Below are 23001 nucleotides of genomic sequence, written 5' to 3'. Positions count from 1 at the left end.
AGGAACTGAGGAGCGGGCGGGCTGGCAGGGGTATATATCACCCGCCATGGCGGCGCCACTCTAGGGGGGGGCCTGCCGGCCCGCTGGAGTTGCTAGGGTAAAAGTTCTCCGACGAAAGTGCACGCGCGGCGCGTACACCTACTGGAATGGATATGAGCAACACATCTCGAAGAACAACAGTTACAAAGCTGAGTAACCGTGTTATACTGTACCTGGCTCATTCCCAGTCTCTCTCTCTCTTCCAGCCCCATACGACGCTTTGGACCAAAGTCTATTGGAAAGATCACCAACCAGCTCCCAAAGCTCTCAGCTCACCAGTGGGTCACATTATTTTCAGACACACACAGCTCAGATGGCAGCATTTATCCTGGCTCTTGCAAGCCCATAGAAATAATGCACACAAGGATTTATCTTTTCAGTGTTTTCAGGTTTGCTGCTAATTTGTTTTCACTTAGCTCTTGGTTAAACAAATTAAATGATCATAGTGGTCCCTTCTGATCTTAAAATCTATGAATCCCGGTTTTAACTCAGTGGTTCATCACTTACTACTCACTAAATCGTAAGCTAAATCTATATGGCTCCATACTGAGTGACAGGACAAGATCAACAAGGAAGATATTTATAGAGATAACTCTGTTACGAAGCTTCTGCAGGAGCCAGCCATAAAGATGAATTCAGCCCCTGAGAGTGCTGCTAAAGTTGGTAACACTGAACTTATCAACTGCCTCCATCGCCACTGGTTCAGTTTCAACAGCTTTCCTATGTTGTCCATCATTTCTTTTGTAAGCTACTTTGAGGTAGTGTTTTCCATGCAGCACTTAGGATTCCTATGGGTGCTGTCACAATGTATGAAATCACTGATCTTCTGGAACAGGAGGCATCTATTGAAGAAAGCAACAACAATTACAATCCCAAACAAATAGGTTTCCACATAGCTTGAGTTCCAGCTTTGTCTCCCTCGTTTACCATGAAACACACCTTTTCTTGTGACTGAATAATATACTGCCCATAAACATTATTTGTATTGTGGTAGCACCATTGTGCTAGGTGTTGAACAAACAAATAACAGGAAGACAGGCCTTGCCCAGAGGAGCTTACAATCTAAGTCTAAGACAAGGCAACAGGTAGAACAGAGATGATAGGAGGGAGCACAAGAGACTAGTGAGACTCATGAACAGTGGAATAAGCAGCAGCCACAGCACATCAACCGCTAACCATTGTGAAGTGTTTTATAGGCATTGTGGAGAGGTTTAAGGAGAGATTTCAAGCAGAATAATGTAGTGACCTTTTGGATTTTTAGGAGGAGTCCCTTCCATGCCAGTGGCAAAGCTTGAGAGAATGCACAATGGAGCTTAACATATGATGAATCAAAGGCAGCGTCATTAGTGGAGCAGAGATGGAGTCAACATCTTGCTAGTATACAGGAGTGATAGGTCAGGCAAGGATGGATCGGCCTTAAAAGTGAAGCTAAGTAGCTTATGCTCGGTGTGGTGAAAAAGGGGAATGCTTGGAGGGTTACAAAGGATGAGGAGAGGGGATGTGGTCAAAGCAATGGACCAGAAAGATCTTTGCAGCAGCATTTTGAATATATGTAAGTGGCCCAAGCAGGGATTTGTTGATCTTTTTGACAGAATTGCCAAACTTTACTATAAAATAATCAATAGTAATTGTGTTTGGGTTAATATCTACCCAGGCTGGATTTGGCCACGCCCACACACAATAATTATCAAATAATCAACTATTCTTCAGTCCTTCGTGGCCACCATTAACCAATTTATCTAGGGACTTACGTAGCCCTTAGCATAATAGTATCAGAGTGCCTCTCAAGTTATTAATAAAAATGACAAGGAACAAAAATATATCTTTCTCCCTTCTTCTTTTCCACTCAGCTCAGTATGACTGACATCAGCACAAGGTATTACTTGTAGGTCATCCAAGGAGAGGGTTTTCAATGGAAAAGTCTTTTTTTCCCTCCGGCAGAAATTTTAATATCAAATAATTTCAGCAAAAAACAAATATTTCAGTTTTCAGACAAAATGTTTCTGGTTTGGGGCTTTTGACTTTTCCGAGAAAAGTCAAAATTTTCTGCCAAAAGCAAAAATCTTTAAAGTTAAAAATCCAATTTTCTATTGAAAAACACTTTTGAAGGAAAATATTGACCAGTCCAAATTATTTCTTAGGATTTCCTCCCTTCCATCCTCACTATCCAGCACAGTCAGCTTCTAAATCATACTACGGGCCAGAAAGAATACGCTGGGTGTGTCTGAGCTGTGTTTCACGTTTTGAACAGCATTGCAAACCGATAAGAAGCAAGGGAGTCAGTGCTATGTAAACTATCTATAACCGTTCGGTTGTGTTTTCCTAAGGTTAGATGTCATAAAATCATTTACATTATCAAATAGTTAAGGGTTTGTGAACTCTCAAGGATCATTTGTTTAAAACACTAGCGCTGCTGTATGCTAGACACGTTACGGACAAGAAGCACCATCTCTGTCAATGCCTTATCTGTCATGTCCATGGGCTGTCGTGACACACTGGAGACAGTGTTTCAAAGAACAAGATTAATAATCATAGGCACAAGCCCCAGCTGGTATAAATCAGTAGAATACCATTGACTGTGATGGACTTCACTGATTTATATCAGTTGATCTGGCCCCATGTTTTCATCAGCTCTTCCTTTGCTTTGTTAACCATGGATAAGGATACGATTTTGTCACGGAAGTCACAGATTCCGTGACTTTAACGGACCTCTGTGACTTCTTTGGCTTCAGCCCCCACCAGAGAGGCAAGGCTGGAGCAGCTGTCTGCTCCCACCACAGGAGCAGTAGCAGGGCTGGAGCAGCCCCCAGTTAACACTCTGAAATTTGGTAGGTTCTTGTCCCCTGACCAGGCCCAGTATTTTCAGGATTACTGGACACCTGGAAGTCCTCAGGGGCACAGAAGTGACACCACCCCTCATGCTCTGGGAAGACCTTTCATAATTGCAAAATTTTCATTATCCCTATAATTAATCCTTTGAGTACAATGATCGAAACAAATAAGGTGGAGTAATACCTGTTAGGAGGCTTATTCCTTTACCCTCTCACTTCCGTGGTCCTTCTCACATGAACAGAGAGCAACAATACCCGAAGTCCAGAGGCGCAAACAATTTGACGTTTATTGGGGTGAACTTCCAGCAAGCATGATTCCAGTTTCCTTCCTAAGTGTCCCCCTTCCCAGATCTGACACCACAGAGCCTTGCCTGTGTCCCTGTTCCCATTCCCTGTTCCCATTCCTGCCCCCTTAGCGAAACATGATTCCAATTCCCCCACCTCCATTCCCTGTTCCCATTCTCCCCCTTACTTCCTGATTGACTGCAGACTATATAGTAAAACTTGAGTTCCGCTTAGCTATACCTTTACCAATTATTTTACTGAAATTTAACTAACCAATCCTAACATATTGTAACATGATTTAACCAATTATATCCCACCACCTTAATTGGTTTACACCCAACAAAATTAATTATACAGCAGACAAACAATCGCAGAACCAGACAGAGATTATACAAGCTAACAATAGGGAAGTGGAGACTACAGTGATAGAACAATACAGAAATGAGGAGTTCACGTCCCAGCTATTGATAAGTGAGTTCTTGCCAGACAAGATGCTACCAAACTGTTTCCTTTTACATCTTCTAGGCTCTTCCCTTTCTCTGGAGGTGATAGGAATATCAGGACAGGATTGTATTCCCAATAGCCCAATTGCACTTTATTTCAATGTAACTAGTTTGGAATGTGAGGATGTGACCATACACTTCCCAGTTTATGGCTGGCCTCTGCTGCTTAGCCGAAAGCCTTAGCCTGAGAACCAGGCCTCAGACTGTCACAGTAAGAGAAGACCCTTACACCGGCAGACAGTGATTTTGATTCTTTTTTTTATGCCTTTATAACTAACTAAGTGGTAAGAATATACCTAAATTCTTAAAGTATAGGCCTTTGCAGACAGGCCTGAATATCTATATCCCAACAATACCATCCTGTAATAATGTCCTGCACCATTACATGTGTATGCTCATTCTATTCTTGTGGAAGCCTCAACGGGACAGATCCTAGGCTGAATCCAGTATGCCAGCAGAGAACTCCAAAGGCTTACCCTGTGGCTGAGCATTTTATAGGCCTTGGTGTCCATCATGCATATGCATGGGGTGTCCTCATCCTAAACCCTAGTATATTCATTAATTTACCCTCAGAAACATATACATCAATCAGTTCTCATAACTACTTGCGATTAGGCATCTGCTGATGTTTTCCTCCACAAATATCCTAAAATTGGTACAAGCTGCCTTCTTGTAGCTACCTGTCAGCAGTTTCTCCTTAACTTCAGCACTTAAAATTATTGCAAAACAAAGTCATATGCCTTAAGGTCACTGTTAGTTTACGAACTTAGGCGAACTCTATTAAGCTACTTACTTCTGCTCAGACTGTTAGCCCTCATACTTATGCTGTCTGCTTAAGCTACTTCTTATAGGTCTAGGCATATAGTTCTCTTGCATTTCTGCCTAATAGTCCTATTCTATGACCTTATTGTCATCTTAACGTAAGCTTGCAGAATACATTGTCTTCCTTCAAATCCCTTCTTAGAACTCATTTACCTACAAAAAAAACTTGACAACAGTTAGGCTGCTGGTGTGCTGAGACTACACTAGGGTGACCAGACAGCAAATATGAAAAATTGGGACAGGGAGTGGGGATGCATCAGTTGGAAACAACAGAGGAGGAGAAGGACCTTGGGGTATTTGTTGACCGCAGGATGACTATGAGCCGCCAATGGGATATGGCCATTAAAAAAGCAAATGGGGTTTTAGGTTGCATCAGGCGAGGTATTTCCAGCAAAGATAAGGAGGTGTTAGTACCGTTGTATAAGGCGCTGGTGAGACCTCACCTGGAATACTGTGTGCAGTTCTGGTCTCCCATGTTTAGGAAGGATGAATTCAAACTGGAACAGGTTCAGAGACAGGCTACTAGGATGATCCGAGGAATGGAAAACCTGCCTTATGAAAGGAGACTCAAAGAGCTTGGCTTGTTTAGCCTAACCAAAAGAAGGCTGCTCTATATAAATATATCAGGGGGATTAACGTTAGGGAGGGAGAGGAATTATTTAAGCTTAGTACTAATGTAGACACAAGGACGACTGGGTACAAACTGGACACTAGGAAGTTCAGGCTTGAAATTAGATGAAGGTTTCTAACCATTAGAGGAGTGAAGTTCTGGAACAGCCTTCCGAGGGGAGTAGTGGGGGCAAAAGACATATCTGGCTTTAAGACTAAGCTTGATAAGTTTATGGAAGGGATGATATGATAGGATAGTTTAATTTTGGCAATTGTCCTTGGATTATCAGCAGATAGGTCTGCTCAATGGTCTGCGATGGGATGTTGGATGGGATGGGATCAGAGTTACTGCAGAGAATTCTTTCCTGACTGCTGGCTGGGGAGCCTTGCCCACATGCTCAGGGTTTAGCTGATCGCCATATTTGGGGTCGGGAAGGAATTTTCCTCCAGGGCAGATTGGCTGACGCTCTGGAGGTTTTTCGCCTTCCCCTGCAGCATGAGGCATGGGTCACTTGCTGGTGGATTCTCTGCTTGAGGTCTTCAAACCACAATTTGAAGACTTCAATAACTCGGACATAGGTTAGGGGTTTTTATAGAAGTGGATGGGTAGGGTTCTGTGGCCTGCTTTGTGCAGGAGGTCAGACTAGATGATCATGTTGGTCCCTTCTGACCTATGAGTCTATGAGTAATGGGAGCCTATATAAGAAAAAGACCCAGAAATCAGGAGTGTCCCTATAAAATCGGGATGTCTGGTCACCCTAATGCTGACCAGTATTGTCTCATTGTTTCCTTGAGCTCAGCCATCGGTTTGTATCCATCTGTTGTCTCTTGTCGTATACTTAGATTGCAACCTCTTTGGGGCAGTGACCCATTTTTTGTTCTATGTTTTGTGCAGCACCTAAGACAGTGGGATTCTGATCTGTGACTGGGGGTCGTAGGTGCGTCTGCATTGCAAAAATAAGTACTACTGTTAATGCTATGGTATTTATGTTTGTGCTGCTTTTGCGTTTCGTGACTCTGGCCAAGATAGGAAGCTGAACTATTGTAAGAGATGTGGTTTTATTGTTCTCAGCGAGGCCAGACATACCAGAAGCCTCAGCTTCTCCTTAGGAGATGTGAAGTTTCTCACTGTTGGTAATATTTGAGTTACACTGGCACTGAGGGTGACCCGAACCGAGACCAGAGCCCCATTGTGCGAGGCACTGTATAAACAGATGAATCCCTGCCCTAAATATGTAACTTACAATGTAACTAAACAGAGGGCGCATTTACAGATGGGAAACTGAGGCACAGGCAGATCAAGTGGCCAAATAGAAAGTCAGACCAGACCTCCTAAATGGCAGTCCAGTGCTTTAACCACTAGGCCATCCTTCCTCTCCTGGGGTGAGGTTAAGGATAAGCATTGAGATTTTGGGGTTCTTTATCCAAACTGAACCTCAATTTTGAATCTTTAGAAGTTCGTCCATCACTGTAATGCCAGATATTGGTTTGAATTGGTGTCCACTTCAGGGCTAGACTTGTCCATTGCCTTTAGTCTGGAGGAATACAGACATGAGAGAAGACCTAGGCAGTGGTGGATTAGCCACTGGGCTAATGGGGACCATGCATTTCCAGGGGCCTTGGCCAATTGGGGCACCCTAGAAAAATGAGTTCTCCTGTGCCCTGACCTGCTCTGCCTGCCCAGCGCTCCTGCTGGGGAACAAGGGAAACCCCTGTGCCTCGATCCTACTCCCTGGCAGATGTGCTGAACAGGTGGAATGGGACAAGACCCTGCACCCTGAGCCCACTTCTCAACAGGAGCAGGGTGGGGAGGGGAGAGGGGAATGCAGGCAGAAGGGGTGGGTAGGGACCTCCACTTGCTCTGGCCCACAGCCCCACAAAAGCTTAATTTGCCTTCGGACCTAGGTCCCTAAAATAGTGTATTTCTTGTACACCCCAAGCTGCCATTACAGAAAAAGGGAGTTTAGAATCTTGAGGGATTACATTCTTGGATTTGTGAATTCCAAAAACATGTAAACTACAAAATGAAGTAGAGAAAACTTCTAAGAAAGTGAAATTCCCTTAAACCAAGAGAGAGAAATGTTGGCCTTTGACATTTATACCAAGACCTCAGAGTCTGATGTCTGAATCAGAAGCTCAGCTGCTGTAGTGACCTCCAGGAAGCAGCAGCTTTTTGCAGCTCGCTTTGTTCTTTTCGCTTCTCATCACAACAGCATCAATTCACCCCCGCTTCCAGCCCCAGAACAAAGTGATAAAAATAAACTTTTCTTTACAAGTTCACCTCCAGCCTACATCTGAGAGCTTCTCTGGGAGTAAAAGCCCTGCATTTGGGCCTCCTGTATGCGAACTAGTAGGCAAAGCTTGATCAAAGCTTAGCTCAGAAGTGTGAACATGAACTGAGGGTGGTGAACCACACATCACTGTGCGCAGGGAAAACCGGAGTTGAATAAGTATGCCATATTCCCCAGTTTGTCTCATTAGTTCTTTATTTATTTACTAAATTTACAGTGTATTTGTATTACATTAACAACTAAAGGCCCCATCTTAGCTTGTAGTTCCATTGTGCTAGATAGTGCCACTCTGCCTCAGTTTCTCTCTCTGTTAAAATGGAAAAAAGATTTCTCAGTCAAGTGCTCTAAGATCCTTTTGATGGGAAGTGTTGTCTGAGAGCCAGGTGTTACTGTTCAATGGTCCTGAAGACTAACAAATGAACAAGAAATTAAAACTCAAAGGTATAGGTAAATGACCCAAGCAAACCACAGAACGAAATAAGCATCAGTTGCTTCAGCTAATGAGATAAGAAACAAGATATTGAAACCACCAAAACACCCTCTAAGTGGAGGGGATTGCCTTTAGCAGGAAATACAATACCCAGTCATTCATATGATAGAATCTGTGACAACGCTGCACATATGAAGCACTGAAATATACATGTCATTCAGAGGGAGAGAGACAGCGCTGCATGCTGATTGCCAGGGTCCAACTGGGAATGGGTTTTTCACCTCCAAGTGAAATGTTACGGTTGTAATTTAAATCCTTGTAAAAAGTAATGGAACTAATGAAAGTGCAGGCATGGCTTGACTTCTGGATGGTAGGACAGGGGAAACATTTTGGGCTATGTAATCTGCATGCAGCTACTGCAGCATACTAGAGAATAACAGTTTTAGATCTGTACGAGTGCATCACAGATCTCTGGGTGCTATTACAATGCAAATAATAAATAAGAATCAGTTATTTGATTGTTACTCGTGAGTAGCGGATATCGCTGCAGAAGTTGGGATCAGTTTGGGAATACGTCAGAAACAGGAAAAATGCCTACTGTTGCCACCAAATAGTATTGACAACGAAAAATTTGCTCCGCCGTCGATGTGATGATTCTGCAAGGGAATGAGCACCCATTTGTGAGCTGAGGATGTTCCGTGCTTTCTGAGTCAGGACCTGACATTTGGGATTTGATGCAGATCTGTTAAATGCCCAAAGGTTCAGATGTTTATTCAAAACAGGTTAATCTCTTTGGTCTGCAGACCTGGGCTAGAAGTCCTGGTAGAACAGGCAGTAGGTATCTGAAAGCAAGAAATGCTAGTGAGGCAAGAAATGCTATGAGAGCTGTTTTCCTTGGGATACATTGGGCCCTCCTGTGATCAGTCCCAGCAGGACGCAGGAGTACAGAGGCGTGAGCTAAGTAGACATTTTGAACCTCTAACAAAGATCACCATGAGTTTTGTCTTGTTTGGGTGAAAGTTGGAAAGGGTGGCTTTTATGGTTCCTGAACCTGTTCTTCCAGCTCAAAAGATTACCGTGCACATGACTTGCTTATACATGGTGGTGACCGGATGCCTGGGATGGACCAACCACAAGAATGCCACACTCAGGCAGATAGCAAGAAATGGGGCAGACAGTCCCCAAAAACTGGGAATTTATTCTATAATTAGATTCACCAACCAGTAGCAAAGAACTTCTGTAGCACCAGACTGGTTAACAAGAAACCTTTAGGCATTCCGGCCCTTGGTTCCTATCCAGACAAACTGGTCTAATATAGTGAGAAGTTACTGAAAACCCAACTCACTGTATGTGAGGTTCTACCATTCCTAAAGGATCAGACACTTACCCCCTGGTCAATATATGTTTCAAATCTTACCCAAATATCACACTGCCAGACAATCCCTTGTAAACTAACTAAACATTTATGAATAAAAGAAGAGCATTGTTAAATAGTTAAAAGATTATATACATTACAAGGTCCTTATGTCAGATTTGTAGTGGTGATGGGTGAGTCTAATGGCTTGCAAAAGTCTCTGGAAACATCCCGAAAAGTTAGAATCCAAAGGCAGCTTAGATGTAGTCTGCTAGAATCTTTCCATGCCTTTTCTAAGGCATTCTAAGTAACTTCTTGGAAGACTTCAGTCCCTCAGCTTAAACTTTCCCTCTTTAATGTTCAGCAGACTAGAGATGCAGGATCGTGCTCAAGGTTCAGTATCTATAACTTCCTAGCAGGCTGACAAGAACTTGTCATAGCAAGGCGTTCCTCTCGGGAAGAATAGGCACTGCAGATAGTTTGTGGCCCTTCATTGTTAAACTATGACCCCTGCTTTGAAGTTAATCTTCTATTTCCTGTGCATACACAGGTAAACTAGTTGCACTCATTTACATAAAGCAATTAGCCAATCCTTCATTATAACAGGATCAATAAGTTGAAGACAATATAAGTAATATTACTGATTTCCTGGAGTGTCTCACATCTTTGATCTTAAGGTTAACTAATACAGTTGCATACATGATGTGAAGGCAATTAAGACATGAAAAGGATTTAGCATCTAAAAGCTAATTTGATTAGATTGGTAAACTTCTAACAGGATACAGGTAAATACAGACAAATACACTTAGCAATTATTCTTTGCTTCTTATCAATACAAAGTGAATGAGTTGGGGTTTGCCAACTTAATTAGCATATCTTTGATACCCATACGTAAGTGGATTGTCTTGATTACAACTGCAAGACCTCTTGTTAAGTTGTTATGGGTCATACACAGGTTTGCAAGTGATGCCTGGCTTTTTAAACATCAAATCAACGTGCTCATTGTGTAATCATCCTGCTCTTTCCCTTCTAGGTAATGTGACCAGGAACTGCACAAGCCAAGGCTGGGCAGACATGTCTCCCGCCACCTATGCAGCCGCTTGTGGGTACGATACCAACAGCACTCCAGTAGACGAGGTCTGTAAAGCTCTGATGAGCAGAATTCAATATGACTGTTTCCTCAGGGGTGCATACAGGAATCCCTTGAGTGCCTCACTTCATTTTTCCCTTCCACTCCCTGATCCTCAAGGTCTAACAAGAAGGTCACTGTCCTTCCGACCAAGATCACCTGGAAATAGAGCTCAAGCATTCCTGCTAGTCAGCGTTGACACTGAAGAACCTGATGTTGAGCATCTGCAAAATCCCATTGACTTCAGTGGGAGTTGCAGGTACTCCACACCTCTGGAAATCAGGCATCTGCCTTTTTATAGAGATAGCTGCCTCACTGTAGATATCCATGTCTGAACATTTTCAGCCATAATGTCTTTCCCCCTAAAGTACTTGGCAAACTACGGTCGCCCTCTAGACAGAGTCCATTTGCCAGCATTACCTTCGTTAAGTAGATACGGTGACCTCAGTATTTGCAGTATTACCTAAATGTCCTGTAGTTACAGAGTCTGCTGAAGGGGTACATTGGCACAGATCTATTGATATCAGTGGAGGCATGCTGATAAAACTAAGAATCTCCAAAGCTGTAGGGAATACCTAGGGCATGGCAACTATTCAAGTAACACTAAGAAAACTAAGTGTTTCAGAGTGTTTCTATGTGAGTAATTAATGGTATAGATATTAATATAAATGTATGTGTGCTTGTATATATGTGTGCGTATATATATATATATTACATAGGAATTATATTGGTAACAGAACAAGGTGGAGCATTGGACATTATATGTTGGGACATATGGTCTCTACATGCCACCCCTCTGTATTAAGAGTGGAGGTGGTCACATAATGTGTAGCAGGCTTCCATGTGCAGCATTTAGCCAAAGGGTTGAAGTTGTTCCCTCACTGGAATAAACCAGTCATTGCCAGCGTACACAGGGAGACCTGGATTGAGGTTTTCAAAAATGACTAGGAAATGTAGCCGCCTAACTCCCATTGAAATTCATGGGAGCTATGTGGCTAAACCCTCTAGTCAACTTTGAAAATCTTTGCCTTGGAGTCAGCCAGTAGGCTGTACTAGCAAAGCAGGGGAGGTGACTGGATCCATGCTTTTGTCTCACATAAACACAGCTCCACTGTGTGCATGTGTTTCCCTGCATTACTGCCTGCATCAGAATAAGTGAGTGCTAGTCAACAGGAGGCTTGGTAATAAAAGGATCTCTATATTGACGGACACTTGTATCCCAGCCGTACTGCTCCTAAGTCTCTCCCAGTACTCCCACATTGCAGAGACAATCAAGTGATTACATGGAAAATCTCAAGAGCTTAGCCAGCCTTAATAACAGCCAAATCAGAAAGAACACGCTAAAGGAGACTTGCACAAAGAACATCAGGGCCCTATTGAAGAGGCCAGCCAGAACGTCACCTCTTCAAGTGTCTTGTTTCTAAGATCAAAACTTAAGGCCTGGGCTCCAAGTTTTGAAACCCATTGTTATGGCTCAGGAATGCAAAGGGCCTCCTCTAAGAACGCTAGTTTGTGTTCTGAGCACAAGAGGATTTTGGGAATTCCTGTTACCAGCTTTGAAGACCCAGTGGATTGCAGAATTGCATAAATGCCTTGTTACCAAGAGAACACATATTGTGTTCTTTTAATTCTCTCTTAATTATTTTCTTTTGACTCACACCGCTTTGTGATGTCGCTTGAGCCAAAATGTGGCTTAGGCACTAACATGCTGTACGTTACTCAACTGTGAAGATGAATAGAAGTGATTTGTTGAGTTGGCTATCACTTTTGGGGGGCGGGAGAGGGAGGATTGGAAAGAGGGAGGAAGCCAGAGTGTATCAGCCGGTGAGACATGAGCTCCACCCTAGGGTGATAGTCATCCAGGCTTGAAACGTCTCCTGAATTTTTAATGTCTACTAAGCACAACTCAAAAACAACATGAAAAGTATGAAATATGCATAAGCACTTTTTGGAAGACTTTGTTCCCGAACTCTGGCAGCCCACGGAATGTGGAATGTACGAGCATCAGAGTGGTGTACTTCTGATCCCTATGGCTATACAGCCATATATCTGTGGCCTGATTTTTCAGAACGTTTGCTGGCCCATTTTGCATTCATTATTTGGATGGGCATGTGCAAACTCCCAGTTTTGTGCATGTATGGGTAACATGGGATAGATCACTTCATATGTGTTCTATTCACTCCCTCTAAAGCACCTGGCATTGGCCCTTGTCAGAAGACAGGATACTGGGCTAGATAGACCTCTGGTCTCACCCAGTATGGCCGTTCTTCTGTTCTTATATGGCTAGATTCATAGATTCGAAAGCTAGAAGGGACCATTGTGATCATCTAGTCTGACCTCCCATATCACACAGGCCATAAAACCTCCCCAGAATAATTCCTTTTGAACCAGAACATCTATTTAAAAAAAAATCCAGTCTTGATCTAAAAATTGCCAATGATGGAGAATCCACCATAACCCTTGGTGAATTGTTCCAGTGATTAATCACACTCACTATTAGATAGGGGCCTAAGTGTGCAACCTGTAAGTGCATTGAATGTGAGTGTAAATGTGGCCTATAAATGTAGAGGAAATCAGTCCCTTGGTGTTCTACAGAATCGTTACAGTTGCTGAATGCGTTTTGGGAGCAACACTACTCACAGAGTTAATACTGCTAATACTGTGTTATATCACATTTCATCTGACGTCCTCAGTGCTCTTTACAAACATCAGTGGACTCATTCTGATCTCATTTACACTGGGGTAGATGTGGAAGTTACTCAGTTGCAGTTAATGTAGTTATCTCTGTAATTACCCTGGCGTAATAGAGATCAGAATCTGGTCCACGCTAATTAATCTCACAACCCTCCTGTGATATAAGTGGTGGTGTTCCCAAGGAACTGGAGACATGGAGAGATTAAAGAAATTGCCTAACATCAAACAGAGAGTCAACGGCAGAGTCAGAACCCAGGAGTCCTGATGTGCAATCCCTAGCTTTCATTAACAGAACATTCTGCAGAGAATTCTTTCCTGGGTGCTGGCTGGTGAGTCTTGCCCACATGCTCAGGGTTTACCTGATCGCCATATTTGGGGTCGGGAAGGAATTTTCCTACAGGGCGGATTGGCAGGGGCCTTGGAGGTTTTTCGGCTTCCTCTGCAGCGTGGGGCATGGGTCACTTGCTGGTGGATTCTCTGCAGCTTGAGGTCTTCAAACCACAATTTTGAGGACTTCAATAACTCAGTCATGTGTTAGGGGTTGTTATAAAAGTGGATGGGTAGGGTTCTGTGGCCTGCTTTGTGCAGGAGGTCAGACTAGATGATCATATTGGTCCCTTCTGACCTAAGAGTCTATGAGTCTATAATCCCTTTCTCTTTTAGTCTGAGTAATGGTTTAGCGACCCAAGCACAGGACTCTGCCAAGTTCCCAATTCCCTCTGTAGCCTGGGGTAGATCATGTTAACTATGTCTTGGTTTCCCGATCTGTAGAGTTGGGGGCGAGAATGCTGACACACCTCCTCACCTGGACTACATGTGCCATTATGCACCAGGTTCAGAGACTCCTAGGATGTGCCACCTCCCCCCTCCAAGAGGGGAGACTGTGGTGCATCATGGAACATGTAGTCCAGTTGGGGAGCCCGCTTATAGAGGAGAATGGAAACATGACGCAACCAAACTACAACTCCCATGAAGCACCACACAAGCATTTCTGAATCAAAATATTTATGTTTTCAGACAACGTGTTCTGGGTTTTTATTTTTTGACAAAAAGTCATTTTTTTCTGTAGAAATAAAACCCATTTTCATCCCAGCTCTGTCTCCAGTCTGTATTGATTAAATGAAACCATCTCACACCCTGTGTTAATGGATAAACCAAAGTGATCTATTGCCAATGCCCTGTATTACTGAGTGTAAAGCATTCCTCTTCTGCATAAATGTCACCATGTAGCCACTTCTGTGGTTAAATAAATAACACTGCATCCCGTTGGGCCCTTTTCCTTGTAAAATCACTGCATAGTTAGGGCCTGACCCAAGACCTCTTGGGATCCAAGGGATTGTTTCCATTTGCTTCATTGGGTTTTAGATCATGCCTTCTGCCATTTTACACCTGAAAAGGGTGTTTGTACCATGGTGAGCTAGGAATTAGTGAGTGATATTGTATGAAGTGTTTATTAAGGAGGAATCTTTGATAGCTCCTGAAAGACCTAAGCATTGCCTCTTTTCTCTATGTTGGCAGACGACGTTCTATGGCACGGTGAAGACCGGTTATACCATCGGACATAGTTTATCTCTCATTGCTCTCACTGCTGCTATGATCATTTTGTGCCTCTTCAGGTGAGAACCTGGCTGTGGAGGGGAAGGGAATGTGCACGGGTGGGAAACAGATTGTTTAATTTTGAGGACCTCAGCAGATACTTGCCTATAGGCAGAGAATGCCTTGCACTTGGAATGCCCAGCAACCCCTTTCAAGAGCGAGGTGGCTGGTAGTAGTAGAGGGACAAATATGATTGAAGTAGCTCCAAGGAGGACACAGTCACACATTTTGGGGTGACACGTCCATGTGGCATTCGAACTGCACCATTGGCATTGGGACTTGCATGCCCCATCCTGTGCTCCACAGAGCTCAGTTAAGCAGAGTGCCACCTGTGCCTTAGAAACAGGCAGAGCTGTCCTTCAGCATCTTCTGACCTACTTTAACCACTGGATATAGTGAAGGGGTTCTCAAACTGGGGGTTGGAACCCCTCAGGGGGTCACAAGGTGTCAGCCTCCGCCCTGAACCCCACTTTGCCTCCAGCATTTATAATGGTGTTAAATGTATAAAAAAGTGTTTTTAATGTATAATGGGGGGGTCGTACTAAGAGGCTTGCTGTGTGAAAGGGGTCACCAGTACAAAAGTTTGAGAACTACTGATCTAGAGCAATCATACAATATTATGGTGATGGTGCAATATGCCGACCGTGGACGACTCAAGGCTGGGGCTGCTTTTGGAAGCTGGAGGCCCACTACTGGTCTCTGATTTGCAGCTGTTTCCCTTAGGAAAATGGGCAGAGAACTTAGAGGCTTGCAATGTCTGCTATGCTTTTACGGAATGGAGAGAGTAGCAGAGAACCAAACAACCTGGAGATGGAAAAAACTTGCTAGATTTTCTAGTCCATCCCCTAAAGCCAGTGCAGACGAGTCTCTAGTTCTAATGCTTTTACCCAATCTTGTACCAAGCAACAGGCTTCCATCATTTCCCTAGGGAGAGTATTCCACATGCTAAGAGACTTCTTGTACGGAATGAGATATTTTAATGCTCCAGAGTAGTCTGTCCATTGGCTCCAGTTGACCTTGCACAGAACTAGAAGATATGACAGAAGTGTATGGCAAGGTATGCCCTGCAGCCAGCCATCTGATCTTAACAGATGTTCCTTAAGAAGGTTGTTTAAAGTTGACTGATTAGGCCTGCTTCTTAGTTAAACTAAGATCTGTTTATGCAACTGTGGCAGCACAAAGGGACGTTAAAGCAAGCAGAAACAACCCCCGGAGAATACCACCACTCACAACACCTCCCTGACAAGCACAGGACTTCTACAGGGGCTCTATGCCACCTCTGCTCCCAGCCCCCTGCTTTGGGGGTGGATTGTGGATGTGGCCGCACTGCACTAGAGCCTACAAGGAGCTGTAAGAAGCAGAGCATACATTAGAGCAGCCCTGAGGCTGACGTAATTTATACCTGGGCGGGACAGATACCTTCATGGCTCCAGTGTACAGAGAACCACCTTTGCCCCACACTCACTTTATCCCTGTACCCAGCGCAGGAACAGAGTAACTGAGAATCAGACCCATTATGTGGTTTAGGGCTGTAAAACTTGCCCATCTCCAGGATATTAGGCCTGTTGCTTTTACTTGCTGGGAAATGTCACTTGAAAACCTCAGAGTTCCTTGATACAGATAGATCTTCATAATCTGCTAAAGCTTATGGGATGGAACAAGCCCACTGTTGCTCTTAATGTCAGTTACCCTAACATATCTTTTAAAATTAAAATATAATCCATGTTGCTGTATAAAGTATGCAAATATTTATGAATTTTGGCTAGAGCTGTCAACTTTTTGGCAAAACACTGAAATCAGAAAATATTCTGGATAAAGCAGAAGTTTTTCCCAACACATTCTGGCCAGACGAGTAATGTATTGAGATGAAGTCTTGATGTTTAAAAATGCCATTTCTCTTTCTCTCCCATCCCACAACAGAAAACTGCACTGCACTCGAAATTACATCCACATGCATCTCTTCATGTCTTTCATCATGAGAGCCATTGCAGTCTTCATAAAGGACGTCATCCTCTTTGAGAGCGGCGAGTCTGACCACTGCTCTTCGAGCTCAGTAAGTAGCAGTGACCAGTCGATGTTTTCAGATGCTAGCTGGTTTGGTTCAGCTCCCTTAATCGGGGAACAAAATAATGAACCCAGAAAGGCAGGCAGGGAAATACTGGGAGAAGCTGTTAGTTGTTATCGCGCTATTTTGGAAAGGAAGCAAAAACCTGCCAGCTTCAGCCGAACATCGAGGAAGAGGTCACAACGGAAATTCCTCACTCAGCAAATGTTACTTTTTAATTATCAGTGCCTGGGTGTGTCTGCTGCGATGATGAAGCAGGGGTGATAAATGATGAGAAGAGTTTGGAATTTTCTATACTTTGCAAAATCAGGCTACTGAAAAATAGTTTACTGTCCAGCCTCCCCGGAGCAGAGGAAAGCACCTTCTATTCTCTGCCTGTGGCACTTAATAGTCTAGTCTTCTGTAGGTCTCATTTACTTTGGTCTCATTTCCATTGCTGGGTTTAGTGTGTGGTTGCTGCATGGTGTGGGTGGCCTGTGATATAAATCTAGGTGTCCCTTCTGGCCTTAAACTCTGTGACCATGAAAATGAACTCTTGTCCCGTTCCACCCACCCACTGCTTCCATTGTCCAACCTAGCTCCATGCCTTCTTTCATATGGTCCCCTTCATGCTTGGAACAGCCTCCCAATTAATATTTGCCAAGCAAGCTCCCTCCCAGACCACCCTGAGACCCATCTGTTCGATTACTCATTACAGATGTCATGACCATGTGGTGCTGTCTGTTTGTCCTCTGGGGTTGTTACCCATTCCTGCCTCTGCACTCCAGGCTCTTCAGGGTGGGGGGTTTATTATAAAGCACCATGAATATTAGAGCGATATATTAACAGTAATAAATAACTGGCCAGAGCCTTGTGCCACAAATAACTGCCAAGGTTAATTGGAAAAGAAGCCAAGAAGTCAATGAGCCATGGAGCTTGAATGAACCTCTCACCCCTAGGAGAGTTCCCTGTAGGTCATGACTGAGGCCCGTTGGTGGAAAGCTTCCACCGCAGCTACCCCTCCGATAACCGTTCTGTAGCTAACAGAAGGACGTTAGCCTGCTGAGCTCTTAGCTCAGTCCCTTTACAAATGTGAATGGACCTCCTAGTGCAACTTTTCACCCCAATCCCTTGGCTGTTGCTGTTGGGTGGTTTATCCCCAGCGGTGTCTTTTCAGAGTAAATTCAATGCTCAGCACAACCAAGTGAATGGCTGGATGTTCCACCAGTATTATAAAGACACGTGGAGCATAATTCTTCCTGCTGTACTGGACTGCCCCTTCCTGTTGCAAATTCTGCATCCATCTTGCCACCACTTCTTGTGCAACCCCCAGCAAGAAAGTTCATACACACATATCCACCCCACTTGCACAGATTAAAAACTTCTTTCCAAACATTCCTATGACCACCTGAGCACTTGTGCAGAATCAAATCAAAAGGGGTGGATGGATGGGAGGATTTGGATTTGGTGAATGTATTTTCCCACTGTTCACCCAGTTGTAAACTCTGATTCTTGGGGGAAAAAGTGGAAAAAAACTATTTTTAATTCCTGTTTTAATGTAAATTATATTGAAAATTGACCCCTCCAAAGCTCTGTACTCAGCAGATACAACTCCCAGGGCAGCTCACTGTTCAGCACATGTTACCTGAGTTGGAATTAGGCCACAATCCTCAAAAGTAATTAGATACCTAATTCCTGTTGATTTCAATGGCATTTAGGTGCCTAAATACCTTGAGGGCTCTGGGCCTTAGTCCTATGTCTCAAGATTAGGGTGACCAGATGGCAACTATGAAAAAAAATGGGACGGGGGTGGGAGTTATAGGCGCCTATATAAGAAAAAGTCCCCAAAAATGGGACTGTCCCTTTAAAAATGGGACATCTGGTGACCATACTCAAGTTGTAGATCCTAGCTCTGAAGGTTCGATCCCCGGGGATTACTAAACTGACAGTTCGTAGACCCAAGAAAACAGGAAATTTTTAGGTCCCACTAGCCCCAGCATAAACAAATCCAAATGCTGCAAGAAGCATGAATGACCCTTTAGATGTGCATGTCATTTTTTAAGAGCCCATTTGGTTTGCTGCAATGGGCTTGTGTTGGTTATTTAGCCAACAGTGGGAAACCTCAAAATTCCAGCATTAACCAAAGCTTCTCCTCTAGTAGAATCAGAAAGTTAAGAAAACCAGTGACAAGAGGCAAATGGCTTTCCATGTGTGTTGTCACTAAGCTGCCGGGACGCTGGTCTGTTGATCTTTTCCCCACCTGACAATAGCCAGTTGCTAAAGTTAAAAGAATTTTGGAGGGTGGGGAAAAGTATTCACAGCTTGATGCGCCCCAGTGCACTTATGACTTGGCAAACAAGGCTTGTTGTCATAAGTAAATGTAGCAGGCTAAATTGACCGTGGCTTGCAGCACTTATGTAAAGGAGCGTAGACCCTTTGTCCTGCGTGAAGGAGATTCAATAATGAAAAGCTTTACAAAGGTTTCTTCTTTTCCAGCCAGCCCAAGCAATTAAGCATGTCACTAAGCACAACGGTGATGAGCTTTCCTGGCACACATAGAAACAAGAGGCTTGACCTTTAGTTGCGGGCTGTACTGTCCAGGGATTCTCAGCTGGGTTTCCCAGAGGAGGAACTAGCACTGCGAATGGCTTGCTTTCTTCAGCAGCATTGAGTTCAGTGAAGAAATCTAAAGATCTGATCTAGAAATTACTTGTGAGAAGGGGAATCCTATGGGCTGTGTTATACAGGAGGTCAGAGCAGGTGACCACAGTGGCCCCTTCTGGCCCTGAAATCTATGAATAATGACCGTGTATACTCACAATTTATTGTCTAAGCTACTCAAATTCTGGTTCCTTTAGAAGCTGCAAATAAACATGCTTTCTTCCTCCTAGGCCCCCATTTTTCAAGTTATTTAAGCATGCTTGTAATTTAAAGCCTCTGAGTGGTGACAGTCACATGTCTGAAGATGTTTGCACATGGTGCATATGTAACACCAAGAGACCCCGGTCATCGGTGGGCAAGATTGAACTGGGGAACCTCTAGAGCTTAGTGCATGAACCTCTACCGCATGAGCTAAAAGCCAACTGGCTGTTAGCTAAGGCTGTAGAGCAGACTCATTTTATCTCTCTCTCTCTCTAAGTGGTCTCGGTGACACTAGGTGGGACAGAGCACCACATCCAGGGGGTGTGTGGGTTACACATATGCTCGAGCACCTTGCTGAATCTGGGCCCGAACCTGCTAGAGTCATAGATTCTAAGACCTGAAGGTGACCATTGTGATCATCTAGTCTGGCCTCCTGTATAACACAGGCCAGAGAACTTCCCTGAGTTAATTTCTCTTTGAACTAGAGCTTAGAGCTTCTAGAAGAATGTCCAGTCTTTGTTTTAAAATTCCTAGGGTTAGAGAATTCACCGCATTGCCACACTCCTTCATAAATTGTTCCAGAAGTTAATTATCCTCACTGTTAAATACTTCCATTCTGAGTTTGCTGAGCTCATCTTCCAGCCTTTGGAGCTTGTTATATCTCTATCTGCTAGATCAGTGGTCCCCAACGCGGTGCCCACGGGTGCCATGGCGCCTGCCGGGTCATTAATGTGTGCCCGCCTAGTGCCCAGCAGGGGAGAGAAGCCACGGCCCCATGCCTGGCGAGGACAGAGAACTCAGGCTGTGGGCCCGGTGTTCTCTGTTCCTGGCAGGCACAAGGCCCGCCTAGTGCCCAGCAGGGTAGAGAAGCTGCGGCCTCGTGCCTGCCAGGGACAAAGAACTCTGGGGCTGCAGGCTGCGGATGCCGGTGTTCTCAGTCCCAGGCAGGTGTGGGACCCGCCTAGTGCCCAGCAGGGGAGAGAAGCCAGGGCCCCATACCTGCTGGGGACAGAGTACTCCGGGGCTGTGGGCGCCCGTGTTCTCTGTCCTTGCGGCTTCTCTCTTCTCTCTGGATTCATATATTATGTAATATTAAATATGTTTTTTGTTTTATTTAATGTACAAATACAAAATAAGCCTTGAAAAATTGTTGGCGCCCGCCACACACTTCTGAAAACATGAATGTGCTACTGGCCACAAAAAGTTTGGGGACCACTGTGCTAGATTGACGACCCCTCTACTATCAAATTTCTGTTCCTTAAGTTCTTTTAGATACCCCCCACTTCAGCATTCAACCCCACACACTTTCTTTTTGTCTCTCTCTCTCTCTCTCTGGAAGCCACTGCATAAAACCCAATCACCAAAGCCATTAATGTGGCAGAAGAATTGAGCTGAAGTTTTGGGTTTTTGTTTTTTTTAAAGAGCAGGACTTTGATCAGCTTTATTAATGTGGCACCTAGATGCTATGGCAATTGGCAGGTTAGATGTTGAGGTTAGATGGAGACAGAAGGCAAATAGATATAGATTGAGGACTAGATCCTCAGCTAAAAGACAATGGAGCTATGCAGATTTACATGAGGTGAGGATGTGGTCGGGGATAGACAGTTTCTCTTCAACTTTTTGAGTTTCAGAAAGACTAGTTGGTTCACTCCAAACAGCAGTTCCTCTTTGCAAAGGAAGGCAACCTATGCACAGCCCAACTGTGAAGAATGCACCCTCTGATCTTATATTTTAAGAATGTGAATGGGTATTTCTCTTAGTTCAGTCAGATCTCACTCAAAAAACTGTAAAGAAACCTGCCCTTTAATTTTTAGAACAGATGAAAAATATTAGTGTAAGGGATGGCTTGTGTTCGTTAAAGCAAATATTTCTGTAGTTCCCTGCAGAACAGGAGATTATAGACTGTGTGCAGAAGCTGAGTGCTAAATGAGAGACACCTGAAAAGATACGGGTGACTCAACTGATAGCACCCTGAATACTTAATTAAATCAAAACTAGAAAAGCAGGTCAAAATCAAACAAGATTATGCATTGAAGTCAATAACAGTCAAACACCCATTGACTCAATGCAGGATCATCATCTAAGAGCCAGGTGTACAAAGGTGTTTAGGCACCTGAAGATGAAGATAGGGCCAGTGGGATTTTCAAAAGCACCCTAAGCAAGTTAGGTGCCTAACTCTAACTGAAAGCCCATGGGAGTTAGGTGCCTCAAACACTTAGGTGCTTTACCTTTGTAAAGCTGGCCCAAACTGCCTCCATTGAGTCTTTACCAGGGTCTTAAAAGGACAGTGGGAGAGACCTTTGGTCCCAGAGTTAGATTTTGTCTAAAAAGAAAAACAATCTCAGAACTTTTCCTCAGCGTTTACATGGCCTTTGCCCAGGCCGAACTGACTTGGATGACTGAGTTTGGACTCTGCCAGGTGGCTTGTCTATATGGACAGTTAGTGTGCGGCAATCTGGGATGTAAAGCTACAGCGCACTAGCCTGCCATGTGGCCCCCACACTCATTGTGCACTGTGGCCTACTCCACTTTGAAACAGGATTAGGTCAAAGCGCACTGCAGTGGGAGTGTCTGTGCGTCAGGCTGTAGATTGCTGCGCGTTATCTGTCCAGATAGAGTTCAGCGTGGAGTTAAAACTGAATAAGGACGTGAGGATTGGGCCCTTTACTATTCTAGTGGGACTTTTGTTTTCACATGTTCTCTTCTCTTCTGAAAAGGTCACTGGGTTTGAACACTTCACGTTCGCATTCTCCCCACCCGCGAGTTAATTTGGAGCCAATTCTCTTTGGTCATTGTGAAGTCTGGGCGGATGCAGGGAAAAATACAGGTTATTTTTTAAAAATAATCTGAACGTACTTTAAAACTAGCAAGAATCTAGCTCCGTGAAATCAGTGAGCTGCACTCTGCCCTTGTTTTACTCAACTAAATAAGGAGAAGTGAGGCTCTCCCATGCCCACTTGTTCGGCAAACCTGGATATTGGGTCTGGTGTGGCACACAGCCCCCACTCTGGATACTTCCTGTCCCCCCTTAGCAAGTGATTGAGAGGTGTAGAGATTTTCTGCTTACTGGGAAAGGGGGAAGAAAGCTGCCCCTTTTCAACGGCTGCAGTAACTCCTGTCTCCCCAGCCCTGTAGAGCCATTTGTGCTGGGTGGTTTCTCAGAGTATACTCCCCACCTCGCCTCGCTCTGCAGCCATGCTCTCATTGGCTGGCCTGCCCTTGCTGCTGTGCCCCTGTCTGCAAATTGGCTGGGGAGTCACCATTGCAGGGAGCAGCATTAGCATGGAGCAGAAATCCACTGCGGTACGGAACAGTGATTTCCCCAAGATGATGCTGTGTTGAGCCGAACCCCCAAACCCTGTGCAACACCGATCAAACTACTCCCATTGACTCAGGAAGGAGGGGGTTGCGCTGTCTTTTGGCTGTATCTGTGCTCGGTGGAGGGTACCTGTGTGAGTGTGTTGAGCCTGATACGACATCCTGAATAGAACAGGCTCAGCGGAGGTGATAAT

At 44.2% G+C, this 23001-nt stretch overlaps 1 protein-coding gene across 1 annotated transcript in view; it reads left to right on the top strand.

Moving 5' to 3' along the window:
- The window catches only part of VIPR1 (vasoactive intestinal peptide receptor 1), a 187073-nt gene that overhangs the window by 127373 nt on the left and 36699 nt on the right, over positions 1-23001 (top strand). Inside the window, exons 4-6 of the mRNA XM_032779886.2 lie at positions 10198-10301; positions 14506-14603; positions 16504-16636. Of these exons, the coding sequence (XP_032635777.1) occupies positions 10198-10301; positions 14506-14603; positions 16504-16636 (335 nt within the window). The remainder of the gene's footprint in view (positions 1-10197; positions 10302-14505; positions 14604-16503; positions 16637-23001) is intronic.

The sequence above is a fragment of the Chelonoidis abingdonii genome, chromosome 2 (genome assembly GCF_003597395.2).
Source record: "Chelonoidis abingdonii isolate Lonesome George chromosome 2, CheloAbing_2.0, whole genome shotgun sequence".
In the NCBI taxonomy this organism is placed as follows: domain Eukaryota; kingdom Metazoa; phylum Chordata; order Testudines; family Testudinidae; genus Chelonoidis; species Chelonoidis abingdonii.
This window is presented reverse-complemented; position numbering and strand designations above follow the sequence as displayed.